Source organism: Cottoperca gobio, chromosome 23 (genome assembly GCF_900634415.1).
Source record: "Cottoperca gobio chromosome 23, fCotGob3.1, whole genome shotgun sequence".
NCBI classification, from domain to species: Eukaryota; Metazoa; Chordata; class Actinopteri; order Perciformes; family Bovichtidae; genus Cottoperca; species Cottoperca gobio.
In genome coordinates, this window is record NC_041377.1 from 1367823 (window position 1) to 1390487 (window position 22665).

Consider the following 22665-nt stretch of genomic DNA (forward strand, 5'->3'; position numbering starts at 1 on the left):
CTTTTGGTTAAGTGTTGATAGAGCAGCCTCAGGACTATGAGTGTAAGTCAGCGTCATGTGGGGACACATTTGATCGCTGGTGTTTTGACCCACTTTACCCCAACAACCCGAACTGTTGCGTGCCTTTAGCCTCGGCCCCCCCTTTGGATCCGACCCTGCTCGCGATGTACTTACACACACTGGCCGAGCATGTCCTGTTTTATGATTGGGTCACAGCACTGATCTCATGTTTAGTGCTTGGATCAGTGTTGATATGCTGTCCCTGCCGAAAACAAGTCTCTTTAAGCCCTGGCTTCGTGTGAAGGGGGGGCGGGGGGGGGGGGGGGCCTTACTTGTGGCTCCCGCACAACGGGGACCATCAGGTGTTTGTCAGCCCGGTAGTAAAGCATCCGGCTCTGTAGTTGGCTGAAATATGAAAACAATGTCTTCTTCGGGATATATTCCCGTGTTTCTTTTGTGTTTTTGTTTTCCCACACCTTCCTCCACGTCGGTCACTCAGTTCAGAAAAGCATCACATCTGATTTGCAGATCAGAAACCAGAGCAATGACTTTATTTCTGAGACAAAGTGCAAAAACAAAAGCAGCAGATCCGGCACAGAAGCACACAAGTGTATCTCTGGTTTAATGAAACAAATATTATTATATTATACAATGAGTTTCACTCCAAAGCCCCATGTGTTGAGCTTCTTTTATTGTTTTTTATTATGTATTCAAGTTAGTAGTAAAAGTGCTTTTCACGACTTATTTTAGCGTTAAACAAATTAGACTTTGGATAAAAAGGCTGCTGAGTTACGCAGTGCCAAATTACGCACAGCAACCAGCAGTCATATGAAAAGCTCCAAGTTGCCTTTAACTTCTCCTTCATGAGCTTTCAGCGCATAGAATAGTGTGTGTGTGAGTGTGAGCTGCTGCTGGTGGGGCAGCACCGCTTTTTCTATCTTGATCTGAACTACTAACCAAGTCTTAGAGAGATCAAAATTCAATCCCGTTCTGAGAAAAAAAAAAAAAAAAAGAGAAATGACGTTATTTGAATATGTGCCCAAAATCCTTAATGAATAACTTAGGACGAGTAGGAGGCAAATGCTGCCCCAGCTGTTTCCTGTTGAAAATGTCTGTGTAATGTAGATAAATGTGAGGGATTTTCTCTAAATCCGTCTCCTGTTCGCTAAATCTCACTTCTCCAAAACGAGCCTGCGCAATGGAACAAAGTCGGAATATTGAGATGTGACATTGCCTGCATCTCATCCTCTTTCTCACCGTTTTTAATGACTTCAAACAAGTTCATTTTCGCCGGGCTTTGTCTTGCGGAGACCCGTGGGGATGTCTAGCGCTCTTTCCTTTCAGTGGCATTTATGTGATGTCTTCAAGGTAACTTACCTGCTTTCCTTTCACACTATATATATATATATATATATATATATATATATATATATATATATATTCACCTTCACTTGCTCACTATTTGCACAGAGCATCCTTAGTTGGATACTTTGATGATTTAACTGCTTTTTAAATGCATGACAAATGTGGATTTATTCTGATTTTCATCATTTGTATTCAGTTAGAGAGAAACTGTCCTGCATGTTTGATGATGTTTTATTCCAACAATGGATTGTCCACCTTGTGCTTTAATTGACTTTTTGCTGTTGGATATTTGACATGAATCGTGCATGACTTTCACTGATCGGATGAATGGGCTTTCATCCTCAGAGCTTCTGTGCGTGCTGCGCTCGTTTTCACCAGAAAGTCCTTCTGCAGCAGCAGCTCTGCAACTTTCAAAGTAATTACTGCTGAGTCTGCATTATTAAGTGCTAAATATCTAACCTTAGGCTGCGGGGTTGAGAGAGAGGAGAGCTTAACATGAAATACTTAAGGGCGTCCGGGTCGTGCAGTTGGGGTTGTGATGCAGATGGATGTATGTCCTATGTTTATTCTTTTTATTATGTATATTTGGCCCACTCAGCTTCCTCGGCTGGGTTTGGCGGGAGAGCCGTTTTCCATCTCACAGTTTGGATCGGAAAGATCCCTGGCGCTTTTTGCATCTCTTATTCTGCTTTTTTAATTTTGAAGCACTTTTAGTTTAGTTCTGTGCGTAATAATGCGCTGACAGCTGTTATTCTTTTGCACAGGGGAACATGCTGCCTCATTACCAAGGGGGGATTAATGATAGATTTGAAAGGTTCCTTGATTAATATGGATTGTTATTAACTTATGGTGACATGTACAGGGGCAGAGTAGCGAGATGATAAGGAGAAACGTGTGTTTTCAATTTGGACGCGCTCTGCTCGGTTGCGCTCCGGAGCATCGGAGCTGCTCAGCCAAGTGGAAGTTTGGATTTAATACATTTTCCTCCTCATCTCCAAACCCCTGTAAAGTTACCATCTGTGGCCATGGCCACTTTTATTTCTTCTTTTTCTAGCCTGGAAGTTAGGGAAACGAGCCTTCAGCTCACTGGGTTCAATCTTACAGTGGGAAAATGTTTAGTGTTGCCACCACTGATGTGTCATTGAGCAAGGAACTGAGCCACCAACTGTCACAGCAGATTTGCTCAGTGGCCAGCGTTGTAATTTGAGAGCAGTGACTTTAAAAGCGTGACTTCCCTTGCTTACATTAAATACAATTCTCTCTGATGATGCTCTGTGTTTAACAGCAGTGGAAATGTTAAAGCTCTCCCTCTCTCCCTGTGCTGCAGAGTGCGATGTGCTGTATCTCCTGTAGCCACACCCTCTCACTACTGCTGTGCGTCCTCACCCTGACGCCGACGCCAACAGGGGCGGGCCCAGAGACCCTGTGCGGGGCGGAGCTGGTCGACACGCTGCAGTTTGTGTGTGGAGAGAGAGGCTTTTATTTCAGTAAGTGCACCTTTTTATTTATTCATAAAGGTTGGCTGTATCTGTCCCAGAGCTCTCCACCTCCAGCGAGCTCATAAATAAAAAAGCAGCCAGTTTGACATCTTGTCTTGACTTTCCTGCATTAATGTTCCATTTCTTCCTCTTCCACTGTTACATCTTCTTTTTAAGTTCACATTCACCCCTGCACATTTGTTGCAATGCTCCACTCTCATTGATGGACAGATTTTGAACAAGATAAACATAAATGAAATATGGAATAATGATTATTAACTATGTAATTAGTGACAAATCACAGTTTTGCAGATGGGCAAAGAGCTTTAAATGGAGTCCGTAAGAAAGAGGAGGGGTAGAAACTAAATGTTGCAACAAAGTTTTTTCTTTTTTCCACCAGAGAAGGGAAAGCGACCCAAAGAAAACCCTCCACCAACAATCCAGGATTTAAATCTCAGATTTTTCCATTAAGGTTACAACCCAGCCCAGAACAGCACAGGATATATAGAGCTATCGAGGTTAGGTGCAATGTTCCACCGGCTGCCAGTCTTTCTCAGGACATGTATCCTGATCCCTCTGTCAGAGACGAGCAGTGTGACTGTACACTAGTGGTATCGCTGGCTCAAACACAACAGGCTGAGGTTTATAACCTCATTATTCACATTTCTTTGGCTGACCTCCACCAATTAAGCCAATTTGCATTAAACATCCTGGAGGAGCATTGTATCTCCGCAAAATTCATTTTTCAAATTTCTACAATAATTGATTGTCATTGTGACTCCCGTGCAGCTTTGACATAACAATCCATTATTAATGGTTTGGTTCGGTCCCAAAGTTAAGAAAGATTTTCCACATGTGGTAGACTTTGTCAGCTGCCAATTTCAAAAAGAAAAGAAGAAGAAGATATACGATTTCTGTGGGAAATCAGCAGCATCTATAGTGTTCTGTTTTCCAGTAATTGATTGCTTTCGCCTAAACCTGAACCTGGAGTGGTTTGAGGATACACCTTCTCAAGAACTTGGTGACTGATGGAAGATTAGGGGCCAGGAGGGGGCCAGTGTTTGAATCCCAGCCTCTGTTCAGAATATGAATAATGTATTAGTGGCCCCATGTAACCTATAATAATGCAACTCACAACAAAAGTATATATCTACATTTTATTGGTAAGATAATAACAAAATAATCTACAGCCATGCTAGCAGCTCTGTGAGACTGCACTGAAGTGGTGCTTTCAGCTATATGCTAACGAGAGCATGCTAACATGCAACGTCATTGGTTTTGCAGGTAATAAGTCATCGACCAAAGTATTGGACAAACTTTGAAATGTGGACCTGATGAGGGCGCTATAGGGAAATTGAAGCGATCTCTAAAGACACATTTTGTGTACATCCATCACACACAACCTCATGGTAGTGCCAGAGAAAAAGTCATGAGGATTCGTTCTCTGGGGACAATGAATGTAAGAACTAAATGTTATCCATCTATAAGTTATTATCCGCTGTATCTATACCCACTCTGGGCTTGATGACGTGGTGTACCGCCCGTTTTGTTGGAAACTCCACGTGCCTGCATGTGGTGTTCTTGGCCATCTTAATGTGACTGAACCGCCTGTTCACTTCACTCCGTGACCACCATTCCTGGTGTTTCTCAAGCTGCCTTCCCATGATAGGAAATGTTCTCTGCGCTCACCACGAGGTAGGGCGCAGAGCCTTGCGGTGAAGGCAGCTAGTTAGTTTCTATGGTTACCTCCCCTGCTTGCCTGTGCCACTTCATACAGCTGTTATCTCATTGGTTGCGCTTTGAAAGGTCAGCAGCAATCAAGGTCAAAGTTAAAATAAGTAGAACTTTGAGCGCAGCGCTCGGTGGCAATTTCGAGCCAATAAAAGCAAAGAATTCTCTCGGTAGGAAAACATCGGCACAGCCAGCGCAGAGCGACCGCGGATCATGTGAAAGCAGCTTAACAGCAAATGTTTGCTGGTGTTTGAAGCAACAAATAGCACCTGCAAAGATGTTGGGGTATTTGAGCTGCCCTACTGTACCCCAACACTTCACTTCTTTGATGCTTCGGAAAATCCCAAATGACGTTTTCTCCTTGGGCTGAAGCTTTTTCTCCCACTTAAACCAAACCAGTGACATGTGGTGCTGAGTAGACTGTTTTGCTGTTGATATCATACTTGCTACAGTCATCAGCACCTGCTCATGGTACCAAGAGTACTTCTATGAACGAGACAACTGAAGATGTGCTCCAACATGGTGGTCTTAAAGCACATGTGATGGCTCTGCTTTGCCTCAGGAGGATGACTGGGCAGGAAAGCCCAGTGAAGCATCCCAGAGCTTTGACCATCCAACTCTATCGGCAGACAAGAACCTTGGACGATTTTACAAAAACCCGGATTAAGTTCAGTGACGTTTCTTCCAATGCCAACGGTTTTAAAGTTCTTGCTATTGCAGTCTGTGACAGTCCACATATTTTGTAGAATGTGCTACACGAGGATCCACCACCCCAACCTCCATGCCTACATAAATAGTCCACTACTTTGTGCATTAGCTCTGCAAATTGGCATTGGATGTACAGTCAATTGTTGCCTAATATAGATGTAATTCCTCGGTATACTGGGCTGGACTAACAGACCTCTCTGGTCCGTTGCTTGCATGCTCCCATCTTGTCCATGCACAGCCCAGTATGGCGAAGAATTAGCTTCATATTGGATGATTTGTGGCACACGATTAATGTCCAAGGTCGACTGTTAGTACTAATGAAAAAAGTAGTGCTTCCTTTTTGTAGCTAGACGGAAAGTAAAGATGTGGGATTGTGAATTTGGCGTGTTAGCGGTTTTTGTGTCAAGTCACACTCAAACCCTAACCCCACCCCTAACCTTTAAAACGGTGGCATAGACCGTTAAACGTAATCCGAAGTTTTTTGCAGAATCATCCAATATCAATGTTCTGTCTGGAGGTCGTGTCACCATGCACCTTGCTGCTGCTCCCCACCACCCCACTGCCACATTCCTCCACCCCTGCATGCAGCTTTTCCAGGACCAGTCAACATCGTTCTCTGCATCGGGCCCTTTGTACGATGTTTGCCAGAGAGTTTGTTGGAGAGCCACCAAGCTGCTGCAAAGCTGCGAGTCTTGTTCGTCCAGATGCTGCTGGCAACACCCACATGCTGTGAAGTGGTCATGACAGCCCGCTCGATTGCCAGTTTTCTGCCAGTTAAGACTTTTTGGTCTTTGGATTCCCTCTGCTGCAGCACTTCACTTGCATGTATGACCATGTTCTCTTCATTTAAACTGAGGGACAGTGGAAGATCATGGACTATGTGATCAAAGAGAGCTTTTCAGTAAATCATGCATCATAATTAGCATCTATGTGATGCAAAAATGTAAATCTTTAACACCAACAACACTTAGCATTCTCTTCTTGGTGATTGCAATTACATTTTGGTCAATCTTTTTCTTGCTCACTGGTAAATCCCATGTTAATTATTCATGTCTCAGTTTGAAGGTTTGTAAAATGGTCCCAAGAAGTGTCTGCAGCTGTAGCTTAAAGCTGATGAAAGGTTCAAAACTTTGACAAGGTATGAGAGTGTCCAGAGATTGGATGATGTGAGAATGTGACAACGTGTTGGCTACTGATAGCAGAGTTTCATTACAGCTTTGTAAATGTTTCTCACAGGCTATAGAAGTAGAGCACTACTGTCCATATTCATCTCATGAGAAAGTTTTGAACGGAGGCCAATGTAACTCATGAATCCTCATGCAGGATAGACTTCTTAAACAGGAACAGACCTTTTTGTGGTACTGGGAATGTATTTGTCTTTCCCGCATTACCTTACACTGTGCAGTCACTGAACTGCAAAACGTCCATCTATCAATGCCACATTTTCCTGTGTTGAAAAAGAGGTGTATTTCACGAACACTCCATCCTTTTTCTGAAAAGACGATGAGGTTTGAGCAGCAGGGTGCTGTGCCTTGGAAAATATGCTGCTCCCTGTCTTCCTCTGTTTCTCTCGCTCTCTCATATTCTCTCTGTCATTCCTCTCTTTCATTCGCCACATGTACCAGTGGCTGTTTGCGTAAAAATATCTGGACAATCCATTTGGGTTCTGTCGTCTATGGGACCAGCAGCGTAACAGCTATGCCAAAGGAGGCGTACTCCTTTCCCTGAACTCTTCCCCTCCGGTCTGGCCATGTTGAACTTGGCAGCCGTCTGATTGATAATGTGTCCAGAGACAGTGTTGCAACGACAGTGGGCTTTCTGTGCTGAGAGGGATTTTGCCAATCCACTTTACGCATGTTACCAGTAAAGTAGCACACTTGCATTTTAAGACTACAGGTTTCCTACCCTGACAGAAATGCTAAATACTAGTTGGTGGAAATTCTTTTTCTTTTTTTTTCGGTAATGAAACAAACTGCGGTCTATGAAACCACAACCGTAGTCAGTTTTTCCAATTATTAGCCTGACCTAGAAATCCTCAGTTGTCTTTGTAATGCTTTAGCAGGCAGGACCTTGGGGTGATTTCACTGCGATGTTCATTCCATGAATCAGATCTGTTATGGGAGTTTTTTGGCTAAAGTGTGAGTGCTAAGTGGCTCCCAGTCCTAACTCACTTCATATTTTATCAGTTCATGCTAAAATATTCACATTTATTCTAGAGTGAACATGAGATATATAGTCTTACTGTTGATTTCTGTGAAATGAATGATGCGCAAACTCTCTTGAATTACGACAAAATGGAATGATCCATCATTTTGGGCCAAGAGCTAATTATTGGGACAGCCAAATATAAAACGTGGTAAAACAATTTTAGGTGTTTTGGCTTGTACGAATGGCATGTGAGTTGAAGGTGGAAAAGAGAGGGGAAATTGCTTTTAGCAGACATTGATGAGACTTCCTCTTCAGTGTTTGTCCCTGTCCATTTTACTCAAAGCCACTGGAGCTGGAGAGAGGTAGAATGTGCAAACAGCACGTCACATGCATGCACGCACACATGCACACACTCAAACACACACATTGCTAGGCCTTGTGCCTCAGCAGCAGGGGATTATGTGGATTACAGGATGATCAGGACACCCCCTCCCTCCTTCCCTAGTTTTACACTGGACCTGAACACACAGCGGAAGGCTGTGAGATCTGAAGAAAGACCGCCTGTGTCCTCTTTATCACTTAGAAAAGGTGTCGTTTTCCCATTAAGACCTGAACTAAAACTCTCCGACCCTTCTGTGAATTACTGTTTGGCGGAACAAAGAGGCATCTCATGAAAAGCACAGGCAGGCGTCCTCCAGATTTAGATCTGTACATTAGCTGAAGTTGAGACACGAGGGATTTGAGGACAATCTGGGACCGTACTTTACCTTACCTTTGAAACTCTTCATCAAGCCAAACACATAATGTAGGACCTCTACTAAGAAAAACGAAGATATATCTAGTTGCATCAGAGCAGAGATCACCTAGGTTCTGACATTCTTTCTTCTCTACTTTAGGTAATCTCATAAATTGTCTTTTCTTTCATATTCCCGTTGTAAACCAACCAAATCCTTCACACTATTGATCCAACAGCCTTATACCTAAACCACAGAATGGGTCGTCTACTGATGACTCTCAAAACGTCAGATATGACCGATCCATTTAACGTTGTGAAGCGGTCGCACGGTGGCAGTTTTAATTAAACATGTGATCGTTCTATTAAACTATTGTATTAGGTAACAAAACTACATCGGTTAGGTTAAGGAAAAGATCATGGTTCACATACGACGCTTTTTATAATCCGACACCCAGGCGGCAACCTCCGGGTCTGAAAGGTGAAGCTAATGCGACCAACGACCAAAATGCCAAACTCAATGCTTCAAAACCGTAGTGCACAAACCAATGAGTTACATCATGACGACTACGTCCACTTCTTATATACGTCCACTTCTCTATGACCACACCTGACTCCGCCTTTGCACCCTTCTTAATTACTATAGCTACTAGAGGTTATCGTCTAACAACACAAGTCGTAATATGCTGCTTGCACAGACGACCTATAAATGGGGGCAACCCTGTCTAACTACCCTTGATTCTAACATTTAATAAGTTAAAGAAGAAATGTGTTAACCCTGTCCAATATCTTAATTAAAGAAATTAGCCCTGGGATCTTTTCTTTTTTATGTAATTCAATCATTTCTAAATGAAAATAAATTGATTTTCATCTCTATTGATAATGCCGTGAATGACATTTAATTCCAGTGCCTTTTGGATTAGATTCTGGTGATGCAGTAATGTGAGGAACACTCATTCCATAAACTCTTTGTGGTACCAGTGATAAAGAGGTAGTTTCCAGTACTTTAGCAGCTCTTATAGTCCCTGCCCAGCCGTAAACTGCTTGGAACTTTGCAGGAAGAGCAGTGCACAGGCTCCAAGAATCCACTGGTTTTTATTGACCATGACCAAGCTGTAAAACTCAGATGCTTCCTGTGCCACTCTGGAATGGGGGAATCCAGCCATCTCTCCAGTGCCGCTCCTTAGAGGAATGAACACTATGTGTGCTGAGGCTGTCAAACACAAAACCAAAAGACGTTAGATGGAGCAGTGCAGTGGCATCAGATGAAACACTTAGTCAACACTAAATTTGACAGTTGGTGCTACTGCATAGTTCTCTGTTAAGAAGGATACTGGCACTCCACTTCAAAGGAATACTCGTAACAGTATAAAGCACTTGAAAGGTGGTTCTGAATCATTTGTAGCCTGCTTATTTGTGGAGGACGACGGCTGTAGTCAGCTTGGATTAACAGGAAAATATATCCCAAACTGTTACTCTTTTTTATTTGTTAGTGTTATGTCATTATGACCTGCCAGCTACGCAACTGAAACAAACATAATGAAAACTATGCCAGAACACATAAAAATACCCATTAAAACTTCTAAAACCACTTCAGGAGCATCAGGACATGTTCAGAAAGCACCCTAATTCTTTTATTTGAGAGTTCCAGCTGCAAAAATGCAACATCGTCCAGCAATTTTGAAAAACCTGGCTCAACTTTTGCCACAATACAATATGACATCATCCGCAAAGGTGCGGAATTGATCAGTCAAATATAGGCATGCATGTCGAGAATTATTGTCACTATGATAACTCTCAGTAGTAAAATCCCTTGTCATTGTTCCTTGGGTGTATTTCATCCTCTCACCAATATTCAAAGCAACTTAGCATTGCATTTCTATAACAACGTTGGAATCTTTATTCCACGTATGTTATTTCTGGTGGAGCTTCATAACTTAGAAGATATACCGAAGTAGTTAATCTAACCATGTTGCAGAGAAACTATAGCCTAAGTGTACAAATATATTGCACAGATACAGAGGGGAGAAGTGGATTATGCTGCAGGAGATCTTTGAGGGGTTTCTATGGATGTCTTGACTTGTTGATAGCTTTTCGATGGCGTATTCCTTTTTAAATGAATTTCCTCTATTTGGGCCACTATAGCCATTGATTCTTTACATATTGCTGTTAATGTGCAGAACGTGCACAGCATGTTTGCCATGTTCCCCCTTGGAACATAATAAGGACAGAAACTAACTGCACTCGGCCTCGTCATGATGGCTTAAACGCTGACACACGCTTTCTAATTTGACCTGAAACCCTCCCTCATCAGCGTGCGTGATTGCTCATCCAGAGACCATTTCAAACAGCATGGGGCTGCGAAGGCGGGAAGCACTGGCAGAAAATGTTTCTTACCCCTATGTGTTTAACAACAGTCACAAAGAACAACCCTTTGTTTATGAGGGATTACAGCCGCTATCCATGGAATTGAAGCATTTAAAACCTTCCAAAGCTTTTAGACCTCATTATTATATGCGTGATTTTCCCAAACCTGCCCCAGCTGATTATCCTACATGTTACAACCGGTGCCAGCTGACTTTTCTCTCCCTTCCAGCTGCTTGTGCAGCAGGGTTGCAAGCTATTTCCAGAATAATAGCGGATGTTAATTTGTAAGGCTTTATTGGAAGGGAATGAAAAACATGCCAGGCAACAAGGCACGGTCCCTCTTTTGGCTTTCAGCAGCCATTATATAATCACCAGCTAGGGCTCAATGTCATATTCTCTCTTTCTTGACATCAGGTGTTAATATAGTAGCCGAGGCTGGTCCTACTGAAACACACTACAGGGAAAGCAAAAAAGAAAAGAAAGGTTTACAAAAAATAGTGGAATACCTGGCTATAAAAGGTGTAACTGAAATTAATAAAAGTGCATAAAGTTAAATTAAGATCTAAATATTTCATTTAATATATCCCTTTTGGCAGTTAGAGATCCCCGTGAATCTGTTTCTTCTGTTCCCTAAATAATGCAGGTGCACAGTGTATTTTTAGCATCATTCTACCTGCAACATGAAAGCCTCCCTATTGCCCACCCTCCTCCCTTTTCTACCTCTCATTCACACCTTCATTATCTTCCAGTCTGCTTTGTGTCTGGGGGTCCGAGGCGAGAGATGCTTCTGTTTCTGAATGAAAGCTGCTCTCTGTCCAGAACAACATTGTCAGGACAAGGCAGACAGAGAGCAGGAGTTAATGCACTTTGTCAGCACTGGCAGGCTTCTGAGCCAAGAGCTATTAACTCTGAGAGGGAAAGGCATTTCCTCCTTGTAAATGCCATATTAAATTATTATTATTTTATTTGGTAACAGAGAAAAGCCCATCAGGGCTATACTGCTCAAGGTGAGCAGGGAATTGTTAATGGAGAGTCTGCGTTTTTCTAAAGGCCACCAACAGAGGGTGGGTTTTGGGAGGTTAAGGGAGTTGAAAAAGGAAGTGAGTATTGACGTCATGGTAACTTGATGTGGTCACTGAGTCAACAAGAGTATCACACCTTTAAATAATGTTTTACCCATTTTTTCAGCGGTAATATAGACAATACAATTTCCACCCCACGGCTAACTGGCCTTGTAGACTCGGACGTTCAGCACCCATGCTCTACCAGAAAGACTCCAGGGTGCTCAGGCTTCTGCCAAATGAAACTGTGAATGAACAGTGGGGCATAGCCAATAGGGGTGCGGCCTCAAAGCCCGCCTGGCTGTTTCTGCAGGTTGATCAGGCCCAGAGGGCTTGTGGTTTGGCCTCACTGGACGGGCCTCTGTGTAAAAGATACCGGGGCCAAAATGGCTGAGCGTGATTTTCTCAACGTTTGGGTGACTGCGGCCCCCTTTTTACAGGGAAGCAGCTGCCAAAAAGCGTCCATAGTGTGCAATGTGATACACTGTAAACTACACGCGGAAGAAATCCATGTCATTAAGGCTGTTCATGTATCAGAGGAATCAGACCATGACCTGGACATTATCACTGCTTTATTACAAGCATAGAGTCTGGCCACTAGCCACAATTAGTTTGATTACATTTGCTAACACATATAAAGCATTGTTGAAGGAAAGAAAAACTGATTTATGTAGGTTTAATTGACCCATTCCCTCTTTAGTTACTGTTGCTATGTCTGTCAAACTTTCTGTTGTCACACTGTACATATGCAGCTTGCAATCATTAGATTTACCACTCCAAATTCTGAGTACCTTTTCCAAACAATGAGTTCTTGACTTCAGAAAGAGGAAGACTTTATTTCTAGCTGTCGGCTGAAATGACAACTGCCAGGAAATAGATTTGATCAGCTGTAGCTTAGCTCGCTAATGCTGTCTCCAGCTGACTTACTTTACATGCATAATATCATGCTAGAAAAAGCAGCGGCGTTCTTAGGAGAAGATCCGTCTATTTCATTCTAACAAAAACCTGTTTAGCTGCTTAGCTTAGCACGTTGTGCTTGTATTTATGGGTTAGGGGTCAGCAGTAATGACCGGTACCATGCCATTGTCCCAATGGCCCATCTTACCCTAACCCTAGCCAATCTCTCTCCTCATGCCTAAACCAAACGAACCCAACCAACAAAGGCAACGAGCAGTGCGTTGGTTGCCTTGGCCATTAGGAAATACAATATGAATTGTCATTTTTGCATAATAATTATAGCAATGTTCATTTCAGGGATGTATTTTTGGAGTAATGGACTGTTGGACAAATGGGCTATCGTTTGAAACGGGACATTTGAACAATGGGTAGTCCCTTGTAAAGACCAGCTATGTTGTTGCGAAAACGAACTTGTAACAAACGACTGTAACTCCTCCTGCTGTTCCTCTCAAACAGGTAAACCAACAGGCTATGGGCCCAATGCACGGCGGTCACGTGGCATCGTGGACGAGTGCTGCTTCCAAAGCTGTGAGCTGCGGCGCCTGGAGATGTACTGTGCACCTGCCAAGACTAGCAAGGCTGCTCGCTCTGTGCGTGCACAGCGCCACACAGACTTGCCAAGAGCACCTAAGGTTAGTACTGCAGGGCACAAAGTGGACAAGGGCACAGAGCGTAGGACAGCACAGCAGCCAGACAAGACAAAAAACAAGAAGGTGAGCACAGCACCAAACAGATACACTCTAAAGAGTTAGATGAGGAGATTGATGCCACTCTCATGTTGAATTAATTTTTTTCGACAATATACAAAAACGTAATCTAGCCGATGACATAAAAAATAATATATATATACACAGCCTAACCAGGTATGAATTTACAGACATGGGAATCAGTTCGCCTAGCTCTACCCACAGGTGCCAAGAAATTGTCTTGCACAAGTTGCACAATCCTCCATTAACAACTGACTTTGTTGCCTTTGAACAGAGCCAGGCTAGCCAAAGCTTACAAATTAATAGTAAGTAAAAAACGGCAGCCACTTTCTGATATAGCCTACCAAGGCCAGCTGTTTCTCCCCGTTCCCAGTCTTTATGCTAAGCTAAGTAGCTAGCTGACGGCTGTAGTTACATATTCAGCATACAGACATGGGAGTGGTCTCAAACTTCTCATCTAAGTAAGTTACTTACTTACTTTTAAGACGTCAATAAGTTCAAGTTTGCTCACAACTTACTGTATAGCAAGACAAATGAATTAATCCAACCTAAGTGGCTTCCTTTTCCTCCCACAGAGACCTTTACCTGGACATAGTCATTCATCCTTCAAGGTACGCATGCCAGTGGACACATTGTTTCATGTTATTGTTATTTTTCATTCATTTAGTCATTTAAACCTCTACAAACCATACAACCAGCACTGATATTCCCAAGAATGTCCAAAGCAGAGCAACCTTTACTTTGAAATGAAGTGATTACTTTAAACAATCTCTGTTTTGAAATCTTTATCTCTTGGCCAAAGTAAGAAAGCGTGAGGTCTAAATGCAGACTTTGTTTCATCCTTGAGTTGCCAACCTACAGGAGAGTGTGATCCTTTTAAGATTCGACCGTGTGCTTTTTACCCTTCTCTCAAAAAAGAAAACCATTAGCAAGAGAAGAAACTAAGTGGTTTTTGTGGTAGACCCAGTGGCACTCCCGCTCCCCAGGCAGAATCTCCACTCTGCTACTGTACATTATGTGCTGAAATTCTGGCGTCTCACCATAAACAGACTGACACATGCAAGGTCTGGAGATGAAGCATATCACGCTCAGTGTATCTCTGTGTGCAGTGCATCTGTTCATTCATTTGTTGATTGTGGTGCTCTGCAAGCTTGAAGTCCCCTCACTGTTTGTTAGTTTGTTTCCATCTTTCAAAAGAAGATACAAAAACAAATGCTCATTGCTCCCGACTTTAGAAGAGTAACTACTTCTGTGACCAAGTTTTATTTCCACTTTATCCTGTATCTGCGGTGTCTCTGTCTCTAAAATGTGTTTCTCTTTCGTTCTAGGAGGTGCATCAGAAAAACTCAAGTCGAGGCAACACGGGGGGCAGAAATTACAGAATGTAGGGAAGGAGCGAATGGACAAATGCCCAGCGACTTGGGAAGAGAGAAGGGAGTGGCCTTACCTGGTACCCCTGTGGAATGGTTCACTGTAAAACAAAACAAAGAGGATGCTATCAAAGGTCCGAAAAGCTCTTCAAAATGATTGAAACCTGAGAGCTAAGTGGTGTTTAAGGGTTTGATGAGGAATCTTGTGATTATTTTATACACTGCACCATTCCATATCGGGAGGAATTCTTTGTTAATGCAATGTAACAGACTAGTTTAGCTGCTGAGACCCGAACAAGAGCTTATTATACCTCCATGTGTGGGCTGCAGCATCCCCTGGCTCCAGAAAAGGTTTGAACGGATCCAGGCTTCAGCCCATCAGAGAGCGGCGGTCTGTGTTTGAGAATAAGTTGCCCGTCCGGTCATAACGGTTACTATCCCAGTTCAAATCTGATTCATTTTGTTTTTATTCACCATGCATTACTGAGGATATTTGTTATGAGTTAAAAAAAAAAGAGGTTTGCTTTAAAGGACAAAGACCAGATAGTTCATCAGAATTTAAATATTGTTGTAGTTATTTTACCTTGAGCCCAAGTCAAATCCCCACTTCTCATCGACTGGCAGCTTCTTCTGTCTAAGTGGAGTCCCTTGAAGATTTGAATCCAATCCAAATCCCTCGAAAGCCTTAGGAAGTTCTGAATATCTGAGGATTGAGTTTACAATACAAACACTTCTGTACCAACAAATCAAGCACCATTAGAGGGGATCTTTGGGGAAAGTGGGAAGTACAAAAACAAGATTGTGCCTGTTTTAAAAGTCTTTGGCCAGTCAGTGCATGGTGCTCGTTTGGTTTCAGAAATCGGTTATTCACTGGATTCAGAGTGCGTTTGGCACAAGTCAGTGGAATGAGTCAAATTGGGTCAATCAGGCAGGAAATGTTTTTCGTGGCCGAATCAAATTTTTTGTCAACAATCCAGTCACCGAGTGGAGGCCTGTGTTCGAGGTTAAGCGCAAGTCATGAAAGTTTAGTCACGGTAAGTCAACAAGCGCTCTAAGAAAAGTAAGATCTTTTTCCTGTTCTCTTAAAGAACTAACACTATGTTCCCAAATCTGTCAACACCCAAGTTTAAAGCAAAAAGAAGGAGAGGCTCAAACAATAGCCACATAGATGTGAAGTTTAACGATCAATCGATCTCAGTTATATTTTGTTAGTTGTTTAGGGAGGCGGAGAACTTTGCTACTTCAGTTGTCGCTTGGACTGCATTACGTGCCATCATGGCGAGAGAACAACAAAACTCCACAGCATCTGTTGCAAAGTCCACCGGAGAAACAAGCAGATTAAACGATTTGGTAAATATTGCAAATCAAAATGTCTTCCTGGAGATATAAGATACGGCACACATATAACAAACCCACATACAAAAAGCACCCACAGTGTAAATGAGAGTTGTGTAACTGTGAGCAAGGGTCAAGCACACACACACACACACACACACACACACACACACAAACACACACGTACACACACGTTTCATGAATAGCCAGTTCTGAGAAGTCCTTGCATGAGGACTGACAGTCACAGCTGTTTGTTCAAGCCTCCATGCAGGTTTACAGTCATTTTATTGCACAAACCGCCCAAAACATCTCATCTCTGCCTCTGCCTCCTCTGCCTGTGTATAATCAAACAGTACTCCCATTTATGTTATACCTATGCATTACTATCATTCATTGTACATGATGGTTTCATATAACAAAACTGTATTAAGAATCCTATCCACTGTATAATGGTGCTATTTTGTAGTTTGTTACTTGCAAGAGATGGCTAAGACAGACAGATGGCAGGGCTTACATTGGAGGTCTTCCCTTTTGCACAGCCTTGTGGCCACCATTTTAATAGTGTTTTTATTTGTAAGCTGTTTCAATAAGGTAGTAGTGTAAGCGAGTAAATGTATCTGTGTGAAATCTGTGAATGCATGGAGATTAAAAAAAATAGAAAATACCATGTTGTGGTCCCTAGAAGGCAAAATGCTATTTTTTCTACTGTTTTTGAATTATTTTCTCAACATAGATCCCTTATGCCAAATAACTTGACAAAAGTACTGTGAACTGTCATTCTTCCAATTGTATTGAGATTGTTAAAAGTCATGGTGTGCTTGTGTCTGTCCTGAGATGTATGTGTACATGCACCTCATTGGAAGCCAAGGTATTGATTATTAAAAACACTTAACGCGACTTCTGCTGAATAGCAGCCACTCTGGCTACAAGTGGTAATTACAGGATAACGGTATGTTAAATTTGCCTCCATTTCCCAAGATTCTCGTGAGTCAGACACCATTATGTTTATCTGTGACACGCAAACCAGTATAGTAACAAGAGCACAAGTAGAGAAGAGTCATAAGATCGGCAAATGTATTCATTAATATCGCGCAGCGTCTCGCTTAAAGGAATGGTTTGAAATTTTGTGAAACTTTATGTCGGGAGTTAAATGAAAAAACAATACCATTATCGTATCCTTTCCGTTAAATACAAGGACTTTGACCAGCAGCCGATTAGCTAAGCACACACACACACAGTGGAAACAGGAGGCGTCACCTAGCTTGGCTTTGTCAAGGTTAAGACGATAGACCCTATAAAACCACGATTTTTTACACCTTAGTTTTTCTTCTTCTACCAATTAAACAAACATGATGTTTATGTTGACGTTTTGGAGGTTCTGGTTGGAAAGCTAGCCAAGTAAGCCTCCCTGTTTCCAGTCTTTATGCTAAGCTACGCGTGGCTAAGCGGCTCTGGCTGTAGATAGAGTGCTGCAGGAATGAGTCCTAAAACCCCGAAATGAGTTAGCATTTGTTGCACTTCCGGTTCCCTCGCCTCGAAGTCAAAGGGTGTTTTAAATGGGTTTTTAGTCTTTTTAGAGATTTTCACGTTTTGTTGTACAACATAAAATGCGTCAGTAAATACCCCACGTGTGGATTTTGAAGCTTTAATGTGTCTTAAAGAAACAGAAGGCTAAAAGAGACTACAGATGTCGTCAGGGACATTCAACCTCCTCACATCTAACTCCGGTTCGCCTTTAGCTTTAGTGCTGCTGGAGTCATGCAACTGTGCTGGAGCTCCTTACGTTAGAGACATGTGTGACGATTATCTTGTTGAACGAAACGTGTTAGCATCATAAACATTTGTTTTCCACAGAGCTTATTTTCTGCAATAATACAAAATCCAATGGAAATATCCCATTTGGCTTTTTGTTGAAGGAACCAGCGTGATGCTAACTTCTAGGTTGGCCTACAAAAACACGTCATCCCTTCGGCACTCTATTTAGCCGACGGATATGAGAGCGTCATCCATATTCTCATCTAACTCTGAACAACAATGCAAATAAGTGTATTTCTCAAAGTTTTGAACTTTTGCTTTACGTTAGCTAACGTTAGCCGCCTGCGCAAGCTAATGGTCACACCAGACCAAATAAGGCTGTAGTGACAAACCCCCTGAGTGTTGAGCATTTTGACGCTTATGAATTCAACTTTTCATCTGTTTCATAGTCTCACTTTAAGAATAAGCCAGGAGTTTAATTTATTTCTATCAAAACATTTGTGTGTGAAAGAAATGTGTTGTTATCTGTAACGATCAACATAAGAATTTACACACGTACTTTGGTGTCTATTCCTTACAAATTGTATTCTCAGTCCATCTGGTGGCTGAAATTAAAAAGAGGAATTTAGAGCAATTCTGGTCCCTCCCAGATTTTCAGATATACAGTACAAACCAAAGACTTTTTTTAATGAGAACAAAGCCTCACTCTGCATTATTATGCCATGAACCAGATCATTAAATATCAATTGACCCCATCCTTGTCTGAAGTGCACTACAGGTACGATACACTCTTCACACACTGTCTCTGGTACCTGAAATACAGCTTATAATGTAATAGATCCTCCTGTGTATCTGCTATATTAAAACTACCAACGTCAAATGATGTGACCATGACTCAAACATTTTTTGTGTGAAATAATAATCAATAAAGCCTAAAATGTGGGAATGAGAGATTCCCCACTCTGTGAGGTGTTTCATGAGAAAATGTAATTTCCTGAAGCTCACTGTCCAAGAAACTGTTTGATTACAGCGCTGTTATTTATGGTGCTCAATTGCCTTCTGTAGAAAAGAAATACTGACAAATTGTTCACCATTCCTGCTGAATAAACCACTTGTCAACATCACAGAAAGGCCTGGAGAGTTTTCTTTCATGACGCATACAATACAATTACATTTATTAAGAAGAAATAATCACATTGACATGCCTCGTCAAGAGAGGTGACCGAGACATCAGCGGTCACTCTGGTGGAGATGGGAGACAACCATCCCTGCAGCACTCCACTGATCTGGGCTTCATGGCAGACTGGCCTGTCCTCAGTGAAAGACAACATGGAGTTTGCAAAGTGCCTAGCTTGTTGCGTCATACCCAAGAAACTCGAGGCTGTAGTCCCTGCCAAAGGTGCTTCTAATACTAGATACTAATAGCACTAATGTCAATGTGACATTTCAGTGTTTCCTTTTTATTAAATGTGCAAAATCTAATCCTGTCTTTGGTTGCCATTATGGGGTGTAGAGTTTAGTAGCGGTTGAATACTTCCTGAATGCACTGTACACTCTTAAAACCTCATCCTGTACAGCAGTGATGCCCAACCTACGGCCTGCGGGCCAGGTTTAGCTCACGATAGCAGCCAGGTGGCCTGCCGATCATTTTTCTAATGCACAATGAAAGTAAATAGATTCACAACAGGAATTATTTCTGTACTTTGAGTGTAGATATCATACCAGAGTGGCTAGAAAAGTATTAACATAAACTAATAGAGCTTTTTTAAAGTGCGAGGGGAGGTTTTGAATGTTAACTGGCCCCTGACCTCTAATTTTGCAAAGGTTGCACGCAGAAGCACGTTGAATATCCACGCTATAAAGACATATGATGCACCATCACACTGGTCTGTGCAGCCTTCAGGAGGAACCCAAAGCAGAGGTTTGTCTCTCTTAAGCATGTGCAAATCTTTTAAGGCATTTTGGCCATATGAAGCTGTAACTCAAGCTGAAGCTTTGTGTATCGTGCACTATGGAACCGAGTGTGTGCTGAATGACAAAGTGATACTTCCTAAGAGGTGGCGGGGTCTGCCAAAGCAAACACAGCGGGGCGTGGTGCTCCCTGAGGCCAGAGCTGCATGTTCAGCTCTTTGGAGGATGCTCGCAGTGACAGCGCCGAGCTCTAACTCACTCTCTGTCAGCGTTTCTTTTTAAAACGGATATACAGTATGTGGGACAACAATCAAACCCTGATAAATTGTCTCTCTGGCCGATGCACAGCAGACGGCGGAGATAAAAAATGTGGAGCAGCAGCAGGGAGGTCGGCGAGGTCCCGGTCATCCTGGATGTTATTTCATCCGTCTCTATGTCTAATACAGAATCAATTATCTCACCCTAATGGTCCAATTGCAGGCTGCAAGCTTGCAAGATTTAGAGTTCAAATAAATCTGAGAGAAATTGTGTGCAGAGAGGCCTGGGCAGTGGCGAGTAACCAAGCCATCGCAAATGAGCCAAAAGTCAGTACGGATGTACAGTATCATCCAGTGGTAATTATAATAAAGTAGAAATGCCAGGACGTCTTAAAAATGCTCTGTTTATCTTCTTATATGTACTAATTTTGGATTACACGGTGACTCAAGGAGTGCAACGCAATTCTTTTTTAATAACCTCAAGAACCAGGATGGAAAAAACAATCCGTTTCCCATTGATCTGCGTGTACTCAGGATCCAGTGCATCTAAGGACACAGATTTTGGATGGAGCCCTGAAACACTATCTCTCCACACTCTTCAACTCCTCATCTTAAGCACACAATTGTCTTTTGAATGACCTTGTGGTCTGTTTTACTACACTGACCAATTTTACTACTTATTCTACTGGTTGTTTTACAGGAAAAGTGGTCGGAAGGCTTCATCAGTCTTCAACCATTCATTCTTTCCCCCAAAAGAACACACAGGATTTCACTTTGCTGCGTTTAACTGTTGCTCCGTCTGCTGTCAACTCAGCATTCTTTGTCTCTTGTCCCAAATATTCTCCAATTCAGAGGCGAGCATTCATTGTTGGCTCGTGATGAGTTGATCACGACAAATTTACAAGTAGCCTTGTGTCACATTTTATTGTTACCGCGAACCAAGGTCAGATGTAAAAGGAAACAGAGACACAGGAGGCCAACAAGTGCACCGTGAGCCTCGCGCTACAACAGGAATGTTAAGAGCTAGATTAATGCTTGTGTAAAAAAAAAAGAAAGAAAAAAGGGTCTAAAACATTGGAGGAGATTCTCCCTCTTTCTCAATTTCAGTCGACAGTGGAAATTCACTGAGGCTTGATTATAGCAGGAGAGAGTGTTGGCTCAGCTGTGTGCTTTAAGAACCCATGATGTCAGAGCCTTATTTTCCTTGGAGAGTCTCTCATCAGCTGCATTGTTCCAGGAAACCATGGTCTGTTCTCTGGGCAACAAAAAAAAAAACCTACCCAAAATGTGGTCCGTCCGTCCCCCCCCCCCCTCCCTCGTTTGCACCCCCATCTCTGCTGAATGCAGCACGCCGGCCTCTGGCACAACTCTTCAGCACAAACACACAGATATCAAACATCACGCATGGAGCATCCGATTCCCCCGAACTGTTTGTTTTTTCTCTCCTTTATATTTTCTATTAGAAGACGAGTGTCTGTGATGAAAGGCAGCGTGTTAATACAGGACGAGAAAATGTTATGTCGGCCCCCGGAGGATTATAAAACAATGCTGCTACTGATGTCATAGGGCTCAGACTTCTCAGGCCTCTTTATGCAAAACAAAAGCTGTAGGTGGTGTGAGGGAAATACAGCAAGTGACAGGTGATGCAAGCAGCTGACAGGGACTCCAGTTCAAAGTTTGCACGATAGCAATTACAACCGCATACAAACAAGACCAAATATGAACCAGCGACAGCACAGTCAGTAGTTGAATAAACTTTACTGGCATCGGTTGAAGGTTTGAAGAGCTGTGTTGTGGAAACATAAAGACTTAGTAAATAATGTTCATGGATACCCACCGAATCACATCTGGTCCTCATATGACGATTTGACTCTTGGCTTTTTTTGCTAATGTTCTTTGTTAGAGAATTATGGTAATGATTTCTTAGAAATGCAGACCAGGGAAAAATCCCAGTTACCAGATAAAGACCTTCACTACGCCTCAGAGTTCATCGAATCTTCTCAGTAAGGGCCAAGGAAGAAGATGGAGCCCAGAAGCTTCGGATCAGGAGGCGTTTGATGCGTCTCCTGTCCATATCGGTACGTTAATGCAGCTTACATCAGGAGAAATATGGGAAAAGGGAAGGGGAGATTATCAGGGAGAGAGAGAAAGGTTACAACAACAGAGCATGAAGCTCACAAGTTCAGTTGTGCTTCTGCTGGAACGGCCGTGCCCCTGTGGACAAGTTCAGTCCTTCAGTAGAAGTCCTCGCCCTCCAACAATAATACTTACAAAATAAAGGCTGACCGCTCCAAGTAAAATCACTTCAGCTGAGTTCAATAGCTATTATTCATGCCCCGGCTCTCCATCCCCTGCGCTACGGCTCCTGTGATGTTAATAAGGTAAGCCTTTTGAGCCGAGAAGAGCTATGTCAACATGAAGGCCCTTTGGTTTTTGCTTGCCTCCGCCTTTTTATCGTCAGCTGATGACGGTGTGGGAGCTTGTCGATCAAACGCTCCCATGGCTTGATTACAGAGCTGAAGCATATCAAGTTCTTCTTTAAATGAATAGTTAGACATTTGGGGAAATACGTTTATTTGCTTTTTTGTCGAGAGTTAGATGAGAAGATTGATACGACTCTCATATGTTAACTAAATATGAGGCTACATCCATCTGCCTGTTACTTTAGCATCTCAAAGCTCAACTATTAACACAATATATCTTGTTTGTTTAAGAATCTACAGCATGTTAATGCCTCTGTGAGGCTACACGCATACCACATTTCCACTGCATGGTACAGCAC

General features: G+C 42.5%; 1 protein-coding gene across 1 annotated transcript; it reads left to right on the forward strand.

Annotated features, from left to right (window-relative positions):
• The first annotated feature begins 1017 nt into the window (after positions 1 to 1017).
• Positions 1018 to 18839, forward strand: igf1 (insulin-like growth factor 1). Its single transcript, XM_029461894.1, has 5 exons — positions 1018 to 1368; positions 2693 to 2852; positions 13005 to 13261; positions 13831 to 13866; positions 14584 to 18839. The coding sequence occupies exons 1-5, from the start codon at positions 1321 to 1323 to the stop codon at positions 14641 to 14643; spliced, it is 561 nt and encodes a 186-aa protein (XP_029317754.1). The 5' UTR covers positions 1018 to 1320; the 3' UTR covers positions 14644 to 18839.
• Positions 18840 to 22665: the final 3826 nt, after the last annotated feature.